At 43.0% G+C, this 23,300-nt stretch overlaps 1 protein-coding gene across 2 annotated transcripts in view; it reads left to right on the top strand.

The window, feature by feature from the left end:
- The window catches only part of RBM19 (RNA binding motif protein 19), a 128,867-nt gene that overhangs the window by 37,478 nt on the left and 68,089 nt on the right, over nucleotides 1-23,300 (top strand). For both annotated transcript variants that reach the window (XM_019539343.1, XM_019539344.1), the window contains exons 20-21: nucleotides 1,232-1,287; nucleotides 3,742-3,858. In XM_019539343.1, the coding sequence (XP_019394888.1) occupies nucleotides 1,232-1,287; nucleotides 3,742-3,858 (173 nt within the window). The remainder of the gene's footprint in view (nucleotides 1-1,231; nucleotides 1,288-3,741; nucleotides 3,859-23,300) is intronic.

The following is a 23,300-nucleotide window of genomic DNA, read 5'->3' as shown; positions in this document are numbered from 1 at the left end:
CTCCTGTCCAAATCACTGATGAAGATGTTGAACAGTGCGGGCCCGAGGACCGAGCCCTGGGGGACCCCCCTGCCCACATCCCTCCAGGTCAAAAATGACTCATCCACCACCACTCTCTGGGTGCGGCCCTCCAGCCAACTAGTGACCCATTTGACTGTGTAGGTGTCAACGCCACAGCCCCCTAGTTTTTTAATGAGAATGGAGTGAGAGACAGTGTTGAAGGCCTTCCTAAAGCCCAGAAAGACTATGTGCACTGCTGCACCTGTGTCTAAGGATTTTGTGACCTGGTCATAGAAGGGCACCAGGTTGGTCTGACAGGACCTGCCACTGATGAACCCGTGTTGGGTGCCCCTAAGCATAATCTCCCCTGCTGACCCCTCGCGAACATGCACCAGGATAAGTCTCTCAAAAAGCTTACCCAGGACAGGTAAGACTGACTGGCCTATAGTTTTCTGGGTCCTCCTTCCTTCCTTTTTTTGAAAATGGGAACCACATTGGCCCTCTTCCAGTCTTCTGGCACCACACCACAACACTACGTGTGCTCATAAAGCCGTGCCAGGGGTCCCACAATGACCTCAGCTAATTCCCTCAGCACTCTGGGGTGGAGGATCATCAGGACCTGCTGATTTAAATACATCCAGTCCCTCCAGAAGTTCTCTGACTAGGTCCTCACTGACCCTAGGCCTGGATGTGTGTCCCCTGGGACCTATGGGGGTTCCAGTGAGGGGGGTGACCCGGTCCCTGGTCAGAAAAATGGAGGCAAAGAAATTGTTAAATTTCAGTGGCTAGGTTCTCAGGCTTCTACAGGCAAAAACTAGAAGCTCCCCTATTAGTATTGCCTGCAGTCAGCAAATGAGATTTTATTCAGTCTACACCCACTAGAAAATGAATGCATGTTGGGGTAGGAACTGTCTCTCTCAAAGATTTCACAATAGAAAAGATGAAGGGTAAGAATAGAAATAGTGGTGCAGAGAAATGAATTACTTCCCAGGGTCATGCAGTGCTAGAGTTTTGTGTCTTGACTTCTTATTCATTGCTCTAGGCATTACACTAACTTGCTTCCCATCTGTATTATATACCTTTATCCAGTTTTGGCTAGTGGATGGCAAAGAGGTTTGTGGGGGGAAGATGGAAAGGAATACTACTTGCATAGGAAGGAGAATTAAGTTGTGTAAGCCATCTTTCTCTATTCTGAATGTTCGTATTTTTACTTTGTAACTTACATTTTTAGGGTTGTATGGTGGACGGCCATCAGCTGGCAGTGAAAATCTCTGAGAGAGCCATCAAGTAAGACTCTGATTATAGTCCTGCTTCTCTAGGTGCCAGTGAGCCTTTGAGCAACAGTGACCACATTTCATTGCCAATTAGTTTTTTTAATGACTTCACTGTGTGAAGAATGTAGTGGCTGCTGGGAGTAGTTTTTTAATTCAGGTTGTGAATACATATTTAGATGACGCACTGGAATCATCCTGATTTACTGAGTAAATGTTTTGGGGTTTGTTTGTTTTTTACACTCTTTCAAATGCTTATGTGGGAGTCATCAAAATAGTAGTAGTGTTACTCAAGTACATAGCCTAATGAAAGGAATTGTCACCTAAAATTTGATTTATTCCAAGTAGAAAATAAAAAGAAGCACTGAGTTTTAGGAGAAGGTTAAGCACCACTAAGTGAATAACAGATTAACTCTGATGAAGTCATTTAATTGAGAGAAACAGGCCAAAAGGTAAACTAGATTAGAGTATTGAATAGGGGCTCCCAAAGTATAACTAATGATCTTCACTGTAACCTTTTAAAGAAAAGGATCTCTTTCCACTGTAACACTGGTCTCCAGGCAGGTGATATGTTTCTGTGCATTGTCATTGGTGTTGAGATGATCTTTGGGCTGTGGGACTTTGTTTCAGAGCACATTCATATCACTGCTTGCTTATGAGTTTTGTGGGAGCACTGTAGCAGTCCTCACATCAAGGGCTGAAGGGTTACCATCTGATTCCCAGCTCTTGCTGGCTTAGCAACCATGCCTAGCAGTGGAATCAAGTGATTTCATACAGTAGCATGAAATGTTCATGCTATTTACAGCTGATCAAAGAGAACAGAAGTGAACTTAATGTAACTGAAGCGGAGGTATCAGCTCTGCTTCAGTTACGTTAATGCAGCCGACGTTGCAGATTTGTCATGGGTCCCAGATTTGAGTGGCTCATGATGGGGAATGTTCCATGAGGAGGGACCTACTTAAATCATGGGGGGACGAGGGGTTTTCGCAGCCCACTTACAGCATGCAGCGCTGATTTTGCGGGCACTTTACAGTGGCCCTGCCCCTTGTGCTGATTGACAGAGAGGTCTTTGGGGGAGGGGAGTGGAGGAGGGATGAGACGACAGCCTCCACCTTGATTGGTGGCTGCCCTTCATGCCACCCTGCCCCTTGGCTCTGATTGGTTGAGAGGCCCCAGCAGGGGGAGGAGGAATGAGGGGATGGCCGCTATCTTGTCTGCTGCCCTTTGTGCCTCCCTGCCAGGCAGCACCTTCCCCTCCCAGCAGCATGAAACTCTGGCTCTTACTGGGGAACCAGCATTTGCTTCTTTATTAAATTGAGGGGAGGAGGGGGGTTGTTGATTTTGCAAATTTCACAAACAATCCTGGATTTTATGGTTTTTGTGAAATCTGCGAAGGCATGAATTAAGTAGGTCCCGACCCATAAGTTCTAAAATCGTGTAGTTCCAATTTATTGGGGAAATAAGACACTTAAAAGTAATCACTCTTGAATTATGGCATTGAATCAAAACAATGTTAATGGCTTCTCCTGTGTATAAAAGCCTTTTCCTTGACTTATTTCAGTTTCAGTTCAGGTAGCAGGGTCAGATTTTTCGTTACTTCAATTAAAGTTGAAAAGCTTGGAATCAGAAAGGTAGGAGAGGATGACATCTGTTAAAGGAACTTGAAGGACCTGGGGTTAGGTTTGTTGAAGGTATTTAGATGCCTATCTGCATTGTTAGGTTCTGAATACCTGTGAAAATCTGGTCCATCATGACCAAAAATAACCTGACAATTCAATGAGTACAGCAAATATGTCTTTGTTTTAAAAAAATAAGTTTTAAATGCAAAGTATTTATTTTCATAAATTTACTTCCCCCCCCTTATATATTTGTCATGTTTACAGTATTTTTATATAACTTTTTTGGCATGAATTTAACACCACCTATGCATATTTTAATTTTATTCCAATTTCCATTCACTTTGCACTTGACATAAACCCTGATAAATAAGAAGTGTTAATCGGAGTTTTCCAATTTATTACAAAATTAAAAAGTAAGAATCTTAAATAATTGCATGTTGAGGTATGAAACTGCTTAACTAAATACATTTGAGTTTAGTATAGGAAAACCCAGATTTGATACGAGAGCTTCATTTGATACAACAGCTGCAGTTACCCCCAATATGAAAGAACTTTTTCTTTGAAAAATAGCTAAAAAGTACAAATGCTAGACAAGATTTGAATCTGTGTGTAAATAAGAGGGGGGGGGGGTTTAAAACCTGCTGATGGAAATCATGATTAAAATCAGTCCACTCTGCTGTCTAGTCTGTGAGTCTTCTGGACATGCAAATAAGCATTCATTGAACACGTCAATCAGGAAACTAGACAACAGAAAGTCTACATTCTTAACCTAGAAGGAACTGAAGAGCGAGAAGTCTATGATGTGTTGATCTGTAGAGAGTAACTTTCTCATTTCTCTTTTGATTTATTAGGTCTACTGTGACTTCATCCCGTAAAAAACAAATACTCAAGAAGCAAAAGAGCTCCAAGATCTTAGTCCGAAATATCCCATTCCAGGCTACTGTGAGGGAAATCAGAGAGCTTTTCAGGTAGGTAAACTACCTCCATCTTATCTACAGAGAGGGAAGTTATTCACTGAGGCTTGCTTTGATGGCTTTTAGCAGGTGACTTTGATATCTGAGCACTGGTGTTGTGGGATTGTTGGGTAACTGAGTCTAGCCTTGCATTTATCCTTGTCTGGAACGTGTATACCAACTCCACAAGTCATGGTGTACCTAGGTGAGCAGAGGCACCAGGACAGCAAGCAGGGAAAAAATGTAATTGTTTCGCATATGACTGACCAGATTCACACTCTGTCCTGTACATATGGCAATACATGTCATACCTCAAACCCTTGATTTATTTTTAAGAACCTTTTCTCATCATATGTGTGTTGCTGAGTGTCTGAAGTACTTTGTTTGGTGTAAAGGTATTGCTCAATGATTGGTATGGATGAGAGAAATAAGAATTTAAGCTTTTGTGTGAGACTCCTGTTGTAGTTCTTTCCCATAAGAGTGCTATCATTGGTCAGTGGCATCTTGCAGCACAGAGCCACCTAGGATAACAAGGGGAAGAAAACAAGGAATGCTCGAAAATGTTGGGAGCCTCCCTTTTTGATGTGGGAAGGAAGAGGGTGTATGAGAGAGAGAGAGATTAAGCATCACTTTAAAAAAAAAAAAAAGTAGCTGTCTTCACTGACTTTCCATCCTCAGTTGTGCAGCCATTCAGGTACATTCTGGATTTTTAAGCACTGATTCACAAATGCATGTGAAACTTTGCATGATTGGAAAATGAAGCCCATTCTCCACCCCCAAGTAGTTAATATGATTTTGTTGCGGCAATGACGCTAGAGAGAGCCTGATCCAATGGACTGGGAGGCTGGAGAATTGGGTTCTGTTCCTTGTTCTGTTGCTGACCTGTGCTGTGACTTTGGACAAGTTAGAGAACCAAGTATTACAGAGTGTAACTTCACGCAGTTAATGGTTGTGAAGGGTATGGGAGTGTGGTCTCTCAGTATCCAGTGAGTTTCGTTTGAGTGTATTTAAGCTGAACAACGAGGGAAAACTATGTAAATCTCCCAATTGGATCATAGATAGACATAGGAGGGACACCTGCCCGCTAACTGTTAGTGCAGACTTAGTGAAGGGGCTCTTGGGGGAGCTGGATGTGTTCAAATCAGTGGGCCCAGATGAACTCCATTAAAGGGTGCTGGAGAAATTGGCCAGTGCCATAGCACAACCGCTGGCACAGCTGTTCGAGCACTCATGGTGCTCCAGTCAGGTCTCAGAGGACTGGAAAAGTGTCAGTGTGGTCCCTGTTTTCAAGAAAGGGAGGAGGGAGGGACTGGAAAACTATAGAACAGTTGGTCGGTCTCACCTTTATCCTTGGGAAAACTCTGGAAAAAATCATTAAGGATCACATTTGTGGGAGCCCAGCAGGGGAAATAATGCTAAAAGGAAATCAGCATGGATTCATTGCTGGTACATCCTGCCTTGACTAACCTTGTTTCTTTTTATGACCAGATTACAAAATGCGTAGGATGCAGAAATAAAGGTAGATGTCATCTACCCAGACTTTAAGAAGGCCTTTGATACAGTATCTCATTCTGTTCTCATAAATTAACTGGCAGGCTGTGACAGATGATTACACAGTCAGGTGGTTGGCAAATTGACTTAGGGGTCACACCCAGAGAATGGTGGTGGGTGGGTTGATATCAGACTGGAAAGATGTAGGCAGTGGAGTCCCGCAAGGCTTGGTCCTTGGACCAATGCTATTCAATGTCTTCATCAATGACTTGGATGAGGGCATAGAAAGCAAGTTGGCAAGTTACCAAATTATGGGGCAAAGTTAACACAGCAGAGGATAGGGAACAGATGCAGGTGGATCTGGACAGGTTGGAAAAATGGGCAAAACACAATAGGATGTAGTTAGCAAAGTGTTGCACCTGAGTAAAAAGAACTGCCAACACACTTGCAGGCTGGGGGGTGACCTTCTTAGCAGCACAGCAGCGGAAAGGGATCTTGAAGTTATAGTTGACTCCAAGATGAACATGAGTCATCAGTGTGACAAAGTGATCAACAAAGCTAACCACACTTTATCATGCATTAGCAGATGCATGATGAACAGGTCCTGGAAGGTGATGCTTCCCCACTTTGTGGCATTGGTCAGGCCGCAGTTGGAGTACTGCATCCAGTTTTGGGCACCGCACTTCAAGAGGGATGCGGAGAATCTCGAGAGGGTTCAGGGGAGGGCCACTCGTACAGTCAGAGGCCTGCAGGCAAGGCCCTATGAGGAGAGACTGAGGGACCTAGATCACTTGAGCTTTTGCAAGAGAAGGCTAAGAGGTGATCTTGTGACTGCCTATAAATTCATCAGGGGAGGGAAGCAGGGAATAGGAGATGCTTTATTTACTAGGGCACCCCTTGGAGTAACTAGGAACAGTGGCCACAATTTGAGGGAGAGCAGATTTAGGTTAGACATTAGAAAGAACTTCACAATAAGGGTTGCCAGAATCTGGAATGGGCTTCCAAGGGAGGTGGTGCTCTCCCCTACCCTGGGGGTCTTCCAGAGGAGACTGGACAAACACCTAGCTGGGGTCATCTGACCCCAGTGTTCTTTCCTGCCCAGGGCAAGGGGTTGGACTCGATGACCTATCAAGGTCCCTTCCGACCATAACACATATGAATCTATGTAATAGTGAGCTCTAAGAACCAGCTCCCACGAGGTGGAAGCCTATTTGCTTAAACTAGTCAAAACCACGTACTGAAAAATGCAGAGGGCAACCCCACAGTGATGCCCCTCCAGCCCATCTCCTTTGGCATGGAGAAAATGGCCCTAGATACCTCTTTCTCTGAATTCTCTTGAGTATTTTAATAGCATGAAATGTTATACAAGGGTCAATCAGAGATGAGTACGATTTGAAGTCCCCACTGCTTGTTAGGCTTTTATCCTGCAAGCTATCTAGTTTAGTTGTACATTGTAATGCTGTTCAGAAATTGGTTTCTTGTGCTTAATTGGAACCAGGATGCAGTAGCTCTGTGTCAGAGGTATGTTTATGACCATTAGTTGTATTGTCTGCACCACTAGAAGACACTGCTACTATAGTGATGAGCTTCTGTACACTGGAATAGAGAGGGAACGTCTAGCAAGAGAACTTGTTTATTCAAGGGAACTTCTATCTTGGAGGCTTGTACTTTGACACTACAATGATAGGTTTCCTAGAAATAGACTCTACATTTGGACTTCAGAACTATTAGGATCTTGGAATGAGAGAGTTTAACCATGTGGCATCATTTCTACCCAAAACTTAACTCTTCCTGCCAAGTATGGGGGCAGCAAACTTGACGAGCTGAATTGCCAGCACTCTGCTGATATCCTCAATAATACCAGCCAACAAACCAAATAATTAACAGAGCCAGGTTGGCTTTCTGTTCTGTAATACATTCAGGGACAGGAGAAATCTGTACTTGTCCAAAAGATAAAAGATCAGTACAGAGAGATGTTATTGTTTTATGTTACTAAAAGGCCGTTGAAAAACAATGCATGGTTGAGAAGGTGGGGATGCGGAGGTGGTTTGATAATGCCTTAAGAAACACAGGGCTTCTAGACCCATATTACCAAAAGCATTTTACCAACAATGCATAGTAATCAGGAAGCACTGGTACAGCGGAATGTCAGTTTCACTTAGTTACACCATACGTTTATCCTCAAAGCAGAAACCACCAGTGTAAAAAACAAAACCAAGCAATATAAAATGGAGCTGTCTTAATAGCACCCCTCTGTGTTTTCAGAAGGGCTAAACATTTGCATGCATCAAACATTACTAAATGCCACACACATGCTGATATTTGTTTAAAATTTCAAGCCTTTGCTCTGATGCTGTAGATTTAGATCCTTCTGTGACTAAGAATCTTCTTAGTTTAAAACCATTCTTTGGAACTGGAGGTAGCTCACTTGTCAGGACTGCAGGGGGCACTCTTGTCCTTTATTTCCTTAGGAGGCAGAGCAGAAAACTAACTGATGCTCCCAAACAATGCCACTGCAGGGCAATGGTAGTTCTGCCTGTGGAGGTTAAAGGCTTTGTGGGACAAGTCTCTTCTCTATTGTTTCACGTGTTCAAAAACCTTTAAAACTTTCAAGCCACCCAGTGGATGCTGTCTCTTCCTTTATGCCACATTTGAATTGTCTGGGAAGGCTATGAAATGTAGAAGATTAAAAATCCTTTTTACCCTATACAAATGTTTCCACTTTTCAAGCTTTGTCAAGGGAACTCCTCTCCCTTTTAAATCTACCTAAGAATAGGTGTTAGCAACGCTAGCACTTACCTGTTTGAAATGGAGCCAATAGTGGTTAACTTTTCTACATTAAAAAAATGGAAGCTTCTAAACGAGACAGTTGAGGGCTGTAGCTTTAGAAACTCTTACCCTATTCACCTTTCCTCTTTAATATTACTGTTTATCTGGGGACCAGTCGTCAGAATTCTTAGTCTGAGGAAAGACTAAAGATTCTTGTTTAGGAAGCTATACCAGTAGTCTAAGATGGGTACCAAAGGGCTACCCTGTGCCTGTGCTTGTTCCCCGGTCTAGCTGATTTAAACTAACATTGCAGGCCAAGGGTTATGCACCAAGTGTTAGTAGGGGTGGATTTTAGAATACTTTCAAATGGACAGATGATGACAAACACATTTGGAAAAGCCATGGTAAGAATTTAAATTAGCATGGCTTTTCTCATACCTGTAATTTGCATAAGATTTAAGGTATGTGCTTGTTTCTTTCAATTTCAAATTTTTGGGTGCAGGGCTTTAATATATGGGGCAGTTTGGAAGGGAATAGTCTTTATGTGCATTTGACCTAGTACAGTTCAACACCTCTAAAGCCCTTGGCCCACAGAGTCTGTCAAGAATGTCACACCAAGAAATTTACCCCACTTCCTGACCTCCACCACACTTGTGCTGGAGGAACCATCCCTAACGATGAAGAGTTTTTAGTTTCTGTGCTCTCTTTGCTGAGACTACCAGTTAATCAGCTAAACAGTTCAGAACTTTGCTTCCAGTATCTGAGTAGCTAACACTTAAGAATTTCAACCTCACATATAAAGCAGATCTATTTTAAAATGAAGCCTTGAGCATGCACTGCCCCAGAATATTGTACTGCTAATGGGGATGGCTTTTGTGATGTGGGCATCTGGGGATTTTGATGGAGATCAATCAATCTCATTTTACTTATTTGCCATAAATACAAGTACTATCTGATTAGCAAAGCCTATATGCAGATGTTAAGATGTTCCCCTCGGTGGATCTGTTCCTTTACTGGCTTTCTCCGCTTTCATTTCTACATGGGGAGCAACAAAAACCAGAACATCCTGACCCAGTTCTCTTTCAAAAGATCAGGAAGTAGGGAAGACCAAAAAAAAAAAAAAATCAGATCTGGTGAACACTGTCAGTTCTTTGCTGCTCTGTTAGAATGCTCTTGGGCCAAGATTTTCAAAAGTGACCAGTGATTTTTGGGAAGTTCATATTTTATACCTGTGATCTTCAAAGAGCAGGTTGTCAGGAATTTGTGAATTTTAGGTACCTTTAAAATGTGTCATGTTGGGTCCATGTAATTTTCAGTCACTTTAATAAGCCCTTCTAGATGATTTGTTTTCTAACCAACTTTGAGAGCATTAACAAATGGAGGCACCATTATCCACAGACTTTCATCACAGATCATGAGATTTTCATTTTTTATTAAAATAGGAAAAACTTAGATTTAGGGGTAAAATCCCTTTCAACTTCTTCCTGATCAATCAGCACTTTGTGAGTTGTATATATGATAGATAACCTACATAAAAAACATGCCTTTGCATGGAAAGCAAGTCATCAAAGAAGAGGAACACTTATAAAAGCGTTCACAAAGTTTATAACAGGGTTGATTTGGCTTCCTTGTAGTTACTTTTCAAAATATATGGTACTGGAAAATTGTAGTTGAGTGAATTCTATATAGCATTCCAACATGTTCCCAAGACTTTTTAAAACACAAAACTGCTTCCATCTGATAAAAGGTAGAACCAGAGATTATTCTGGCATTAAGTTTTGGGAATATATATGTATTTGGGATTTGGGAACTCACACCAACACCCACCACGCTCTTTCTAAATTTAGAACTAACTATCACCTCACGTTTCTGTGTAAGCAGAAGAAAACAATACTACCCTCTATCCCTAATTATTTGTTTGCCAGTTAGGTCTGTAAAAAATTCAAGGCTTCTTGTTGTATTATCAAGATATATAGCTATCTGTGCAGATCTTTTACAATGAATCACAGTCTTGAATTAAAATCCTTCTTGTAGGACTTGAATTCATACAAATTTTGTAAATCTCTTGAGTTACAGAATTGATGTGGACCAAAGTAAATGCCTACCTTTAACTGGAATAAGGGAACAGTTTCTAGAGAGATAAATCTGCAAATGATATTGGAACAATGTGTAAGGTTCCTAGGATACGTTTATTCCTCTGTTATCAAATTCTTGTATAAATCTAACATTACGTCTTAGAAAAACCAGTGGGATTAAAGATTGGCATTTGGTTTGGGGCAAATGTTATATGCCACAAATAGATGTTCTAGCCTTCATTTCAGCTATTTGCCTTGCTTCTTGTTTTACCTTTTAAAAAAATATATAATACTTGATACTTTTGGAAAAAGAAAATTCCCAAAGCTAGGAACCAGCCATGATTCTAATGCTGTTACTAGGGACAGGGTTTGGGAATTGAATCTCTTCTACAAGAGCAGGTGGAAAGGTGGACATAAGTAACGGATAGAGTGAATAAAATAAGCAGATATTTTTAAGAAAATCATTATAAAGTGAGTCCTACAAAATAATGCCTTGCACTTGTTCAAAATGGGGATGGGCCATTATAATAAAGTGCAGTTACCAGATTATGTTCTTCATTTCCCATTATGAAGGAATACAGTGGCATAATGAAGTCTAGTGTGAGACTCCTGACTGTTCACACCTTTTTCTTTGAAAAGGAGGCTACATGGCTGGAGAAAAATGTCCCTTCCTCAAAATATCTTCCTTCTGTCAAACTTGTAGAAATGTTCAATAACTGGAGGCGGTAGAAACCAAATAGTTTGTGACCTCTACCAGTGCCAGAGTTGGTGGCATTTAACTGGGGACATTCAGCTAAGGTAAATAACACTAAAAATGGCTAAGTAATTGAGCACTTGAATACCAATTACTATAGTTTTAAAAGTGGAAATGGTATAATTTTATTTCCAAATAAATTGCTAAAATTTTTAGCTGTTTTAAAACCTGGGTAAATCCTCCAGATAATATCTTGCTGCTATTAAGAAGTTTTGAAACATGCATTCCAAGAATTCTCCAAATAACATCTGGAAACAGGCTAGGCCTACATTTGTGCATTCATTGAATTATAGCTATTAATGCTAATATAAAGCTTTCTATTTATTATGCAATTTATTAATCCCATAAAAATGAACCAAAACAAATCGACACAGATGATGTATGTTGAGCCATATTATGCAGAAAAAAAATGCTGGATATGTGAAGCATGGATGTACTAAAATACAGAACTAGTGGAAGGACATAACACAGATCATCAACTCTGAATTAGAAAGGGTGGAAAAAGTCACCACCACTTATTCAGCAGTAGATTCATCTCCAAATTATACCAGTGGGCTGGACTGCATCTCTGCGTTCATTTAGGATATTAACATGTGAAGTAGTTTTTTGTCAAAGATACAGTGTATGTGGCACTGCAATGCATTCCATAATCTTGTTGGTACAGAGTCGGATTAACACATTCTTTATAAGAACAGCATACAGATAAGAGGCAAGGGGGTGATCCAGCAGGCAGGGGTGACAATATAGGACACTAGAGACATAGTTTAATTTCTTGTCCTGACACAGTGTGTATGGTCTGGGCCAATCACTTTGTCTCTCTGTTTCAATTTCCCTATCTGTAAAATGGAAACTGTCCTACTGTACAGAGGTGCTTGTGAAATCCTCAGATCCTACAGTAATAAGGGGAGGTCAGAAAGATGAATACGAATGAGAAGAATTAACACAAGAAGATACAATAACGGGGCAATGACCAAACTATATAATTGGTTTGTAGCAAGATCTGTATTTGTGTGAACATGCAAAAGCACTCTTTTTTTTTTTTTTTTCCTCATGTTGAACAATAGGAATAACTGAAGGGCATAAATATTAGCCTATTCTTGCCTTAACATAGAAAAAAGCTAGGAAGTAATGTTTTGTTTTTTCAGTGAAGAGTGTATTTTAAGAAAGAAACCTCCAGAAATAATACAGTGTGGGAGTAAGCAATCCTGCCTTTTAGAAAGAAAAGAGGATGCTATTTCTCCTGATGCTGCAAGCAACAGAATTCTCTCTTGCTTTTTTTTGTTAGCACTGTCGCATCATGTTGTTCAGATCAAGGAAGGAAATAGTGGTTTGAGAATGCAACAGATTTGCCTCTTGGATTTTCCAAAGAGGTCCATGTACTAAACGCTTGTCTGAATAATGGCCTCTTATGAGGCAGATAATGCTCCCATCCAGGTGTCATTGGTGGATTTTCTATAATGATTGCAGCACACAAGCTGTCTGGAATGACCTTCTGGTTCTAGAATGGGAAGGATGCTTGGGTATTGTGAACATGAGTTTATCTGAGTGCTGTGCATATACTATACTGTCTTCCACTAAATTTACTGTGTAACTGGTTTCAGGAGGACTATGTAGATAGAAAACCTAAACTATAATGCATCTGAGATGCATACTATGGTGCATGTAGGTGGTATAATGTTTTTATGGCACAGATGGATCATGTGTCTATAGTCTTTTTATACAGCTATGATAGCTTTTCTGTGTTGCTCAATCATTAGTGAAACCTCTCTGTGCTGCAAGCCCTGATTTCAAAGATGGCACCCCAACATTAAGTACAGACGCAGCACTTGTGTATTAAAATAAGCACTTACAAGCCAAATTAAGGCCAGATCCTTTCACTTATTTTTTGTCAGCTGAGGCTTTAGCATTTCATGTTTAATTTAGGATAAAATCCTGTTAAGATTCTGTGTTTTAACAACTGGGCTCCTTGCCCTCATCTAGACAACATCCCAACTATGATGATCAGGTCTGTGGTTCCATGAGTTTCAGAATCTGGCTTACAAATGTAGAATTGTGCTCTGAACTTGAAGTTATCATTTTATCTGAGAAACCATGATGGAAAGAACTTTTAAAAACAGATGCATTGTGAAATGCATTTTTATTAGTGCCACCTAAAAGCTGTCTATGCATTTGTCTGAACCTCCTTTGTCTCGCTCAACTGAGAGCCTCTGCCCTGTTGGTGTCTTTCCAACTCTTCAAGACTGTGAAGGGAAGGGGGAGTTTCTCTGCTTGGCTGAACTTCCTGCTCCCTCCCCATGAAATGGTGCATATCTACCCTGCCTTCTTCCTTCCTGGAGGTGTAAGCCTCCTGCTAGCAGCATGAATGGCAGCATTTCACAACAGGGTGGGGAAGGCATTCATTAATAGGGGCAAACCATTGGGTTGTGGCAGTCTCACCTGTTGTACTATTGTATGGCCTTTATGCCTTTTCTGGTCTTTCCTCTTAGTTTTCTTTTATCCCCATATTTTTCCCCTGATGGGAGCAATCAAAGACTAAGGGCAGGTTTTAGTCTCTGCTCTTAGAGCCAGTATACACCGTAATTGCAGCCCTGCCAAGTCCTGTTCTATACTACAGATAGTTGAAGTACTATGTTTAGACTTCATCATACATCCAAGGCTTTGCACAGACCATTAAGCCCTACTTATTCTGTTTTATATATTTGTACAGCACCTGGCACACAAGTGCATCAATTCATGAGTGGAGCCTGTATGGGCTATTGCAGTGTTGCAATGAAAAAATGTTGTCCCATTCCAGTGCAAAGTTTGCATTGTCAAAGTTTTATTCTCTCCTACATCACCTACTCCAGCTGCATACTTAAAACAAGGCTAAAGCAGCTGATTTACAAGACATTGCACATGCTGGCTTCAAAATGCCAGGTTCCCCAGATCAGCATGTCTGAAAATGGTCATTTGCTACATACAGGTGTTTTTATGGATAGCAAATAGCAGATGTGCATGGGTGATGCTACTGTGTGTGTCCAGATGAAAATGCAGGGGTTGTGTGGTTTTTTTTGCTTTTATTTCTGTTACTACATGGAAAAGCTCCTGTGGCTTTTATGAATTTTATTTTCTTCTGTAAGTCTCTTCTTGTCTTGCTAGAAACCCAAACATACAGCAGCATTAAACTTTTACATGAAAACCAAGAATTAAAGCTGACCGTTGTAGTTTCACTTTGCAAGATGAGCCATCTAGGAAAAAATTAAGCAGGCTTTTCAGTGCACTTTTTGCATTTTCAATTAAATAAAAAGGTGTTTAACATAGATAAGAACATTTTTACCTCTGTTGCACTTTAAGCAACACTGTCAAGATTATCTTCCCCAGAACATAGGGGAAATTCTCTGCGTCCCTTTCTAAGGTCTGAATGTAACTGCAGTACTGGGTTTTCAAGTGAATTCCAAGCCAGGAGCCTTCTTCCTTGTTCCCCTACACCCTTGTTGCTGAGGCATTTCCAGTTGCCTGTTCTTATTCAGTCCAATCATCTAATGCAAACTAAGGGAATTTGTAGGCTTCCTTATTCTGAGATATATATATATATATATAATTTTTAAAAAAAATTTTTTTTGCCGATGTGGCTCTCTAACTGAGGCACTAAGCTGAACCTAGTGGTGGGGCTTAATTAGTTTTATGCACCAGTTTCTCACTGCTTATCAATGCAGGGGTGTTTCTGTTTTTTATTTGAAATGCCATGTTTAAATGTTACCCTCTGGCAATTTTTTTCCCTGCACCTGTGTATGTTCTGATTGGTGACTAAGACTTAGGGAAGCTTTTTTTCTTTTAGTTCTCAATAGGAGGCAAGTAGCTGAGTGGCTGCTAACCTTGTCCAGCCTCTCCTCTGACTACCTATTCAGTGCTATTAATATTACACGGTCTTGTTCTTTTGCCTGAGCTGGTAAAAAGAAAATTTTGTCCTAGAGTAAACACTAAGCGCATGTGTTTCTGACATACTCATTTGATTAGTTTTAGTTTGGCCTTAGGATTTCTAGAAACTGCCATAACAGAAATCATAATCATCTAACTTCTCAACTCGATCATATCAGATTTTGTTCCCCAAATTGCAGTCAGGATTCAAACAACAAAACGCCACCACCCCCTTTCCAATTGTTTCTTATATTTAGGCCTTTTTAAGTGATTTTTTTTTTAGTCTCAGCAGTGGAACTTTTCATAATATAGGTTCAGCTTTTACCATCTTTTCCACAAGTATGTGAAGTGGGTTTTTTTGGTCTCTGTCACTTCATAGGAATGTCCTAACACAAGCACCTTCTGTTAAAGCAGAGGAGGGCAATTATTTTGGCTGAAGGGAGGGCCACTTAATGAGTTTTGGTAAGGTGTTGAGGGCCACAAGGGTAGCCCTACCCTTTGACAGGTGCCCTGCCCCATGTTCACCATTTTGGGACAGGCATTTCACCGTCTAAGCCCTGCCCTTTGTCTCTCCCCTTGTCCCTGGCTGTATTTCTTTTGGGAGTAGTGGGTATGGGCGGGTTGGGGTTTGTGCGAAGTTGTGCCTGTGCATGGGAGGGTAGAGTATGTTGCGGGCTGTGTGTATACGTGGGGAAGTTGTGGGGTTGGGATGTGGGGGAGAGTGGGAGGTTGTGAAGTGGGGGGTGTGGGGACCCCCCTGCACACTCCCCCCTGCATGGTGCACAGCCCCTGGTGTCAGCAGCAGCAGCAGGCAGAGGTCTTTGGGGTGTTCATGGCCCACACGGGCACTGCAGCTCCAGTCAGTTCCACGAGCTGCATGTGGCGACAAGGAGCGCAGCCAGGTCGGCCCACCTCCATCGCATGGGTCTCCTCGCAGGTCACATGCAGCTCCCAGCACTCGTGCACCAGCGAAGGGGACCCCTGCGCGATGGTGCTGGCTCCCTTCTGCACTCCCTGCTGCTACATGCTGCTCATGGGAACCCGCTGGAACAGGGAGGAACCCCGCCACCTGCTTCCTGGCAGAGTCCTGTGAGCTGCATGTGGTGGTAGGGAGCAGGGAAGGCAGCCGGTTACATTGCACGGGGCTTCCCCCGGTGGCGCGTGAGGACCCGGAGCTGCATGTGACCTGTGAGGAGCCCCACAAGGTAGAGGTGGATCCACCTGGCATGTGGTCCTTGCTGCCACATGCAGCTCGCAGGCTATGAACACACCAAGGGCCGGCTGCTGCTGCTGCCAGTGACAGGGGCTATGCACCATGATGGGGTGGGTGGGGGGTTCTCCCCACCACCCTCCCTAATACCCCACAAATGCCACACACCCACACTGTCTCCACCCAAGCTTTGCACTCCCACTGCCCTCCCGTGGGTGCAGTCCCTGGGCTCCGCACTCGCACGCAACCCCAGTTTTGTACTCCCACCTAGCTGCAGTTTCCCCTGCCTGCCACTGCCTCCCTACCTGGTGCCTGGAGCAAGCACTGCAGCAGGGATGCAGGAGGAGCCACTGGAGGCTGGGGAGCTGAACAGTGGCCCCACTCAGAAGTTGTGCATCTTGGCTAAGCCCAGGCCCTCCTGTGCATGAGGGTGGGAGCAAGGCATGCAGGCTGGGCGGGGACAGTTAATTGGCTGGCACCCATGGGCTGGATGTTATTGCCTGGGAGGCCGAGTGTAGCCCACAGGTCATATTTGCCCACCCCTGTGTTAAAGAACAAAACTCTTTCAGGTGCTGACATTTGTCGAACCCTTCCCATAAAATATATATATTCCAGACCCAGCGCTGAAGCAATGTTTGCTCCGCATTCAATCCAGTGGAATTTAAAATTTTCTCGAGTTACTTACATGCGTCTTGCCTTTAGAGCTCATAGAAAGACACAGTCTTGCCATAAAACACATGTAGTTAGTGTTCTTTCCCCGCAGAAATGTCTCTTTCTGTTGAATGAATGCTCAGCTTTTTTGTTCTTGCCTCCTGCAAGGGAGTGGTTTTTAATAGGAATGCAGTCACCAAAAGGCTAAGAAGAGTGGTTGAAACATTGTTGAATGATAGGATCTTCAACTCTCAACTATTGTTATGATGATCTTGTTGTGAGGCTGTTGGGAAGTAGTTGAATTGCTGCCTGGCCCTCTGCCCAAAAAGACAGACATAAGAACGTCTTGATGGAAGATGGTGATCCAGTTGGAATTTCAGCCCATCCTGACATCATGAGCCCAAAGAATGAATAATGATAAAAGCCAGCTTACGTCTAACTCTGGCGGAGTTTTGCCAGTGGTGCTGAGATTGTGGGTAACCTCAGTAGACTGAAAGTTTAGCCTCCTTATGAACCAGCTGAAGCTGGCAAGGTCTGCTTCCATCTGGAAGAGGTGCCGCTTAAGCTAACTCGGTGGTTGCCTCTTTAAGATGGCCATCTGCATTTCAGATGGCCACTTGCCAACTCTGTCCCTTTCCACAGTAACTGTTTCAGGGAGGAAGGATTAAAGGGGATGGAAATTTAGCTTAGATTTTAGGAAAAACTTCCTTGCTGTGAGTAAGGGTGGGTAAGCATTGGAGCAAGCTATGCAGCAGAGTTCTGGCACGTCCATCCTTAGCAGTTTTAAAAAGCAGGTTAGACAAATATTTGTCTAGCATGGTTTTAGACAAAGATGATCCACCTTGAGCAAGGGGTTGGATTAGACCTCCTCAGATTCCTTCCAGCCCTATCTTCTATGATTTTATGCAAAAGGTTTGTAGCAGGTAATGCCTACCATAAAACTGATGGTCATGCTAATTGGAGAAGGAGCGCGGCTTGGCAGATACAGCACTGGACAGGGACTCAGGAGACCTGAGTCTCAGTCGTGCCTCTGTTAGTGGTCTGCTTCATAACCTGGAAAAAATCACTAGCTGTTCCCTGCTTTTCCCATTGTGTAGTGGACATAAAGCTGTCCTTTTGTAAGGTATTTTATGTACTAATTTAAAGCACAAAGGAAGAGATGGGCATTTTATTATAAAAGTTTTTCTCGGCATTGTTTAAGGCAGCTGCACTTTCATGCCGCAGTAGCCACTGTTCAGTCAAGTGGCCTTATCCATGGGAGCTCTGGGAGAACTCTGCTGTCCTCGACACAGTATTATCTAAATCACCTTGGTTCAAGAACCCATCTTGGCTTTTGCCGAGTTCCTTCATTAAAGTGTTTTGGTTATGCAGTCTTTTCTGCTTGCTGTTTGTAGGTGATATGATGGTGGTGGTGGTGGTGGTTGTTGTTACTATTATAATTATCTAGATAGATTAAATGGTTTCCCTCTTCTGTTTATTTGGTCTTAACTGTGGCATCTCCTAAGGGGCTTCTACCACTTGTTCCTGGCGATTCCTTGGGGACCTACCTGAGATCCAGTATTTAGGGAGTAAGGAGAGGTCAACCAGGAGTTTTCTGCTTTTGATAGCCCTGTGTACTGGTCAAAGAACCTGCCTGCACTGGGCCCAGCTGCTGCCAGCATGGTCACGTCTCTTCCAGCACTCTGTTTTGCAAACCAGTTGCTTTCAGGGAGCCACGCACATCTGTGGAACTGCTTCCCTGCAGAATTGCCACTGTTTCCACCTTAAATCCACATATATGTGTCCTGTTCTGTTTGTGCCACAATGGCATGCCAGCAGCAAATGGGTTAAAAAAAAAAAAAAAGTGTGGGTGAGGGGTGGAAGCAAGGTATTTCAGATGCTCATTATTCACTGCCAACTTTCCCCAAAATCGTATTAATTTCACGCTGTCACGCAGGACTGCGCTGTCTTTCTCGTCAGTGCTGGGGAGGGTGGGTGGAGGGGGGAAGATGGGAAAGAGCGTGCTCTCACTTCAGCATTGCCGGTATTTGGAAAGATCATTGGTAGCCTCTCTCTGCTATGACACCGGCCCAGCGCCAGCACGTTCGGGCTGCCTGAGTTCTGGGGCGGGAGCTGGATCTAGGAAACGGGAGAGGTGCTTCTCCACATGATGGCTCCTGATGATCATTTTCCACCCCGCTGCTTGCGCAAAAGCCCCATGAAATTAGGTCTGTTGTAGCAGGCAAGTTTACCCTACAAACTGACGATGGCACGGGGGGAGGGGAGGAGGTAGTCGGCTGCCCTACCTGTGGGGAAAGAGGAAGCTGTCAGGTTTAGTAAAAGTCCCTTTTTACATGCATCTGCAGTCTACAAGGAATGGTTCTAGCAATGGAAGTGGGCAGGTTTGCAGTTGGGCTTGGTCTATAAATTGCTCTTGCTTTAAAAATCTTCCTCTGGACTTGTCCCCTGTTTTAACTGTCCCCTCATGCTCTCTGCTACTGCTAGTTCAAGAGCCTTTTCCTCTGCACTGGCATCCACCCAGAATGGCCTTTCTGTATCTCTGTTTTGCTGACTCGTGACCTCCCCTCCATGCATACTGCCTTGTCATGTTTTGGTACCTTTTCACTATCCTATGAGGTAGGCAGCAGCTGATGTACAGCAGGAAATGAATGTTTTAGCCTAGGTTTCTAAATGACACGGGATCTCTTAATGTCCATGTAAAGCACAGACAGGCCTTTTGTCTTTCTGAGAGCTGCAAAGACCCTCATGGACTTTGGGGGAACTCACTTCCCCCATCTCCGGAGAAGAAAGGGTTCCTTAGCCCCTGTTAGGTCTAGAACCTGTGGCTCTCGTAAGTCTAGAGGAGTGGTTCTCAACCTTTTTCGGCTCAAGGCACCCCTTGGAAAATGCCGTCTCCTGGCTTTCACTTGTTTTTTGACTGCAGAAAAAACAACAGAACAATTCTTTGGTTGCACAGAACTCCACAAGACTGCAGCAGTTCAGAATGGCTCTGACTCTGTGGATTCCTATTTGAAATCTGTGAGTTTATCTTGTGAATCGTGTGTAGATGTTTACACACCTAACTGTGCTAATACTGTGCAGTATGCCGCCCCACCCCAACACCACTGAAAGAATCTCTTGTGACCCTGGTTGAGTGCTCTGGAGGCTCCATATCAGGTGCTGAGACCTTGTGAGCCAACCCCACTGCAAACCCCTGCCTATGCTCTTGAACTTCCCCCCGTTCCCTGTGTTGGCAGACAATCCCCTGTGTGTTTTAATTTAAGCCCTCTCTAGAAAGGTGTGGCAACCTACGACCCATGGGCTAAATCTGGCCTGCAAAGAAACCAGCCTAGCCCTGAAAGGTCCAGTCTGGCATGGGGTATTAGTACCACGGAGCTGCATCATATTGCCCGTCCCCTCTGCAGCACTCCCCTCTTCTGTGGAGCTTGCTGCTTTGCTACATCTATGCTTCCCTTGATCTAGATAGGCCGGGAATCTGCAGACAGTTGGCTGCTCGGGGTAGGGATATGAAGACTTCCATTTTTGGCAGCTGTGGCTAGATTGCAAATTCTGGCCTGCCCGAAAGACTGCCCACCCCTGCTCTAAAGTGTGTTAGTGTTGCTTACATTTTGAGGCTCTACGTTCTTAAGACAGTTCAGGTACAAACCTCTTGCATTTGATGTCTTATGTTACTGACCCACAAGGTCCAGTTCTTTTTAGAACTGAGCCCCTGAAACCACAGTTGGAGTTGAGTGGAGATGCAGGTGCTTGGCATTTGTGAAAAATTAGCCCAGCAGCTTTTTGACTTTTCCTTCTTCCCACACACTGTGACTGCATGAATGCAGATCTACTAAAAACTGGATGCAGCTGCATATGTACAGTTGCTCTAAATAGTACCCAGTAAGAGAAATGTTGGTTTGTCATATGAAGTACATTGACCCTTTGAGCAATATTTGCAGGAATACCATGGGTATTACTCTACCAGCAGCATTTGGAGGGTCACATTGAAGCTATGTCCATAGCTTCTGAGTGCCACTGTTTGCTCCCAGATTTTCACATGGCCTGAAATAAGACACGCACCTTGTTTTTTGGGAAGGTAGAATGGAAAAAAAAAACATTTTTCCAGAGTTACAGCTCCATAGAGCAGAGAGAGTGTCTAATTTTCACCTTGCGTGTACTCTCTTGCTTCTCAAACAGATGCTGAAACCCTATCATAGAATCATTGAAAGTTAGGGTTGGAAGGGGCCTCAGGAGATCTAGTCCACCCCCCTGCTCAAAGCAGGACCATCCCCAATTAAATCATCCCAGCATAGCTGCTGCTGAAGCCTGATCTCCATGGGTGGATCGAGCTAAAAATAGCTGCAAGGCTGAAATGGGAAGAGAGAGACTAGGAATAGCTAATAGACAGCAACATTGCCAGAAGAAAGGTGAGCTTGATTAGTGGAACATCAAGACCATTAAAAAGGAATTGGAGTGAAGAACAAGGAGCCAGTAAGTCAAATGACTCCATGAGCTGCCTAAATACAAATGCCATGGCTGCTGCCAGAAAGAAACAAAGCTGGATTGAGAATCCAAGTGGGGTGCTTCTCTTCTGGGCAGAAAATCAGCTTCCCCACTTAAGATGCATACATTCCCCTCCTCTCCTCATTTTAGGGGGCTGATTTGTTTTGGGAAGTGCTGTGTGTGATATGTGAGTAAATATATCATATAGATAAGGGAAGAAGCTTTGTCCCAAGACATGGTTCTCCCAAGCTGTGTTTTTCTTTAGGCTTTGTCATTAACTTGCTGCATGACAGTAAGTCACTTCAGAATACACTTGGGTCTCTCTTTATGCGAGGGTTGCATTCCAAAAAAACCTTGCATAAAGCAAATTCGCATAAAGCAAATCCATTATTATGTGCATAGCCGTGTTGAATGCCTTTTTGCATATGATCGAATTTTTCTCGCACAAAGTGAATTTCTGGTATAAATAAGGTTGTCGCATATAAGCGAATTTGCGCAAAACGAATTCACATAAAGAGAGACCCAAGTGTATATGCCTCAGCTTCCCCACGTGTGATATGAGAACTGTAGCTTCCAACGTCTGTGTTAAAGATGGATCCTGTCTAACTTAGTAGGATTAGGTTCTCAAATGTTTTTCTCAGATGATCTGTATTGGTTCAGCAGCACTTTCCACCCTTCTCAGATATAAAGTTCTTCCAGCTTAGACTGGCTGCTTCTACACGATGCTGCTGCCTAGCACAATGTGAGCATTGTCATACTTTAAAATAGCTGTGGACAACCGAATATTTTTGACCCAGTTTGTATCCTCCATCTGCAGCGTGAAGGTTTAGAAGTGAAGTAGCTAGAAGACAGCACCCCTGGAAATCATTCTAAAGCTAGTTCCTCTCCAGCTAGCGACTACAGCTGAAGTTCAGAAGGCTGCAGTGTTTGCTACATGAACACTTTATTAGTATATTAGTGTATGAACACTTTATTAGTGTATTAGATTTTTAAATGGCAAACATACCCATTCAAACCCAGAGCCAATTTCCTGGTGTATTCTCTTCTAGTATGGGACTCAGGTGAAATGTAACATCAAGGCCCCAGAATATCTGGGATTTTTAAAGGCTAAGTATATGTCTACGCTGCTTCTCAGCAGGGCAGATTAATCTATGCTGAACTCTAGCTGCAACACCATGGACTACATCCAGTAGTTTAGCTAGTTTGTTTAAAGCTATCTCTGGGATCTTTAGACTGCACCATAGTTGCAAACTTGTAAGTCTACCTGCAGTGTAGACATATACATGTGGTGATTTTTTTTTTTTTTCTGGCAAAACTGGCAGCTGAATTTATGAACAGGTTGGTGTCTGGGTACATGGATAGCTTGCTGAATATAAATGAGGGTGTGTATTTGAAAATAAGATGCAGTCTTGGGGATTACATCCTTCATAGTCACGGGAATCTAACTTACTCCCCTTATGTATCCTAGTTCTGGCTTAAGGTAACTGCCTTTCATTTCCTTGAATTTTCTCTGCAATTTCAGTTGGTTTGAAACTTCCTTTTTCCCCCTACATTTTTAATTAAATTTAAATGGTACATTTTAAAGAATGAGGAATTATTTTTGATAAAATCTTCCTTAATCTACCTTAAACTGGCTGCATTTCAGCCAAGGATAGGAGAACTCTGTAGCGTATGCTGTTTATAATATGGTTTGGAGTCTACAAACGTGTGCTAGAAATGTTTGCAGCCAACAAAGATGATCTCTGCTGTCCCTTTATTGGCACGTCTCTTTAAAATACTTGGTAATGGCAGGTTATTTTTAGGTATCTCATTTCCCTCTTCTCCCCCACCCCCTCCCCCTTCATGCCCGTGTGTGTATTACATCCCTCCATCGAGTTTGTTTGAGTGTGCATAGCCAGTAGACTGAGAAGAACATTGTTCCCACTCCTCTCTGATAGCCCCTCATTTGTATCTCATTTTCACGTTATCATCAAACCCGTGGTTGCGAGGCTATTTTGACAGCATCTGTCAGCAAGGTGCAAGTGTCTGCCATCGCCTCTGATTGGTTGCAGACACCTATGGCATTGTGCTGAATATGATTAAAGATTTTTTTTTGGAGGTTGGGGGTGGGAGGAAAAGAGAACCAAAA

Source organism: Crocodylus porosus, unplaced genomic scaffold (genome assembly GCF_001723895.1).
Source record: "Crocodylus porosus isolate Cpor-Errol unplaced genomic scaffold, CroPor_comp1, whole genome shotgun sequence".
Lineage (NCBI taxonomy): Eukaryota > Metazoa > Chordata > Crocodylia > Crocodylidae > Crocodylus > Crocodylus porosus.
Note: the sequence above shows the minus strand (reverse complement) of the source record. Positions and strands in the feature narration are given on the sequence as shown.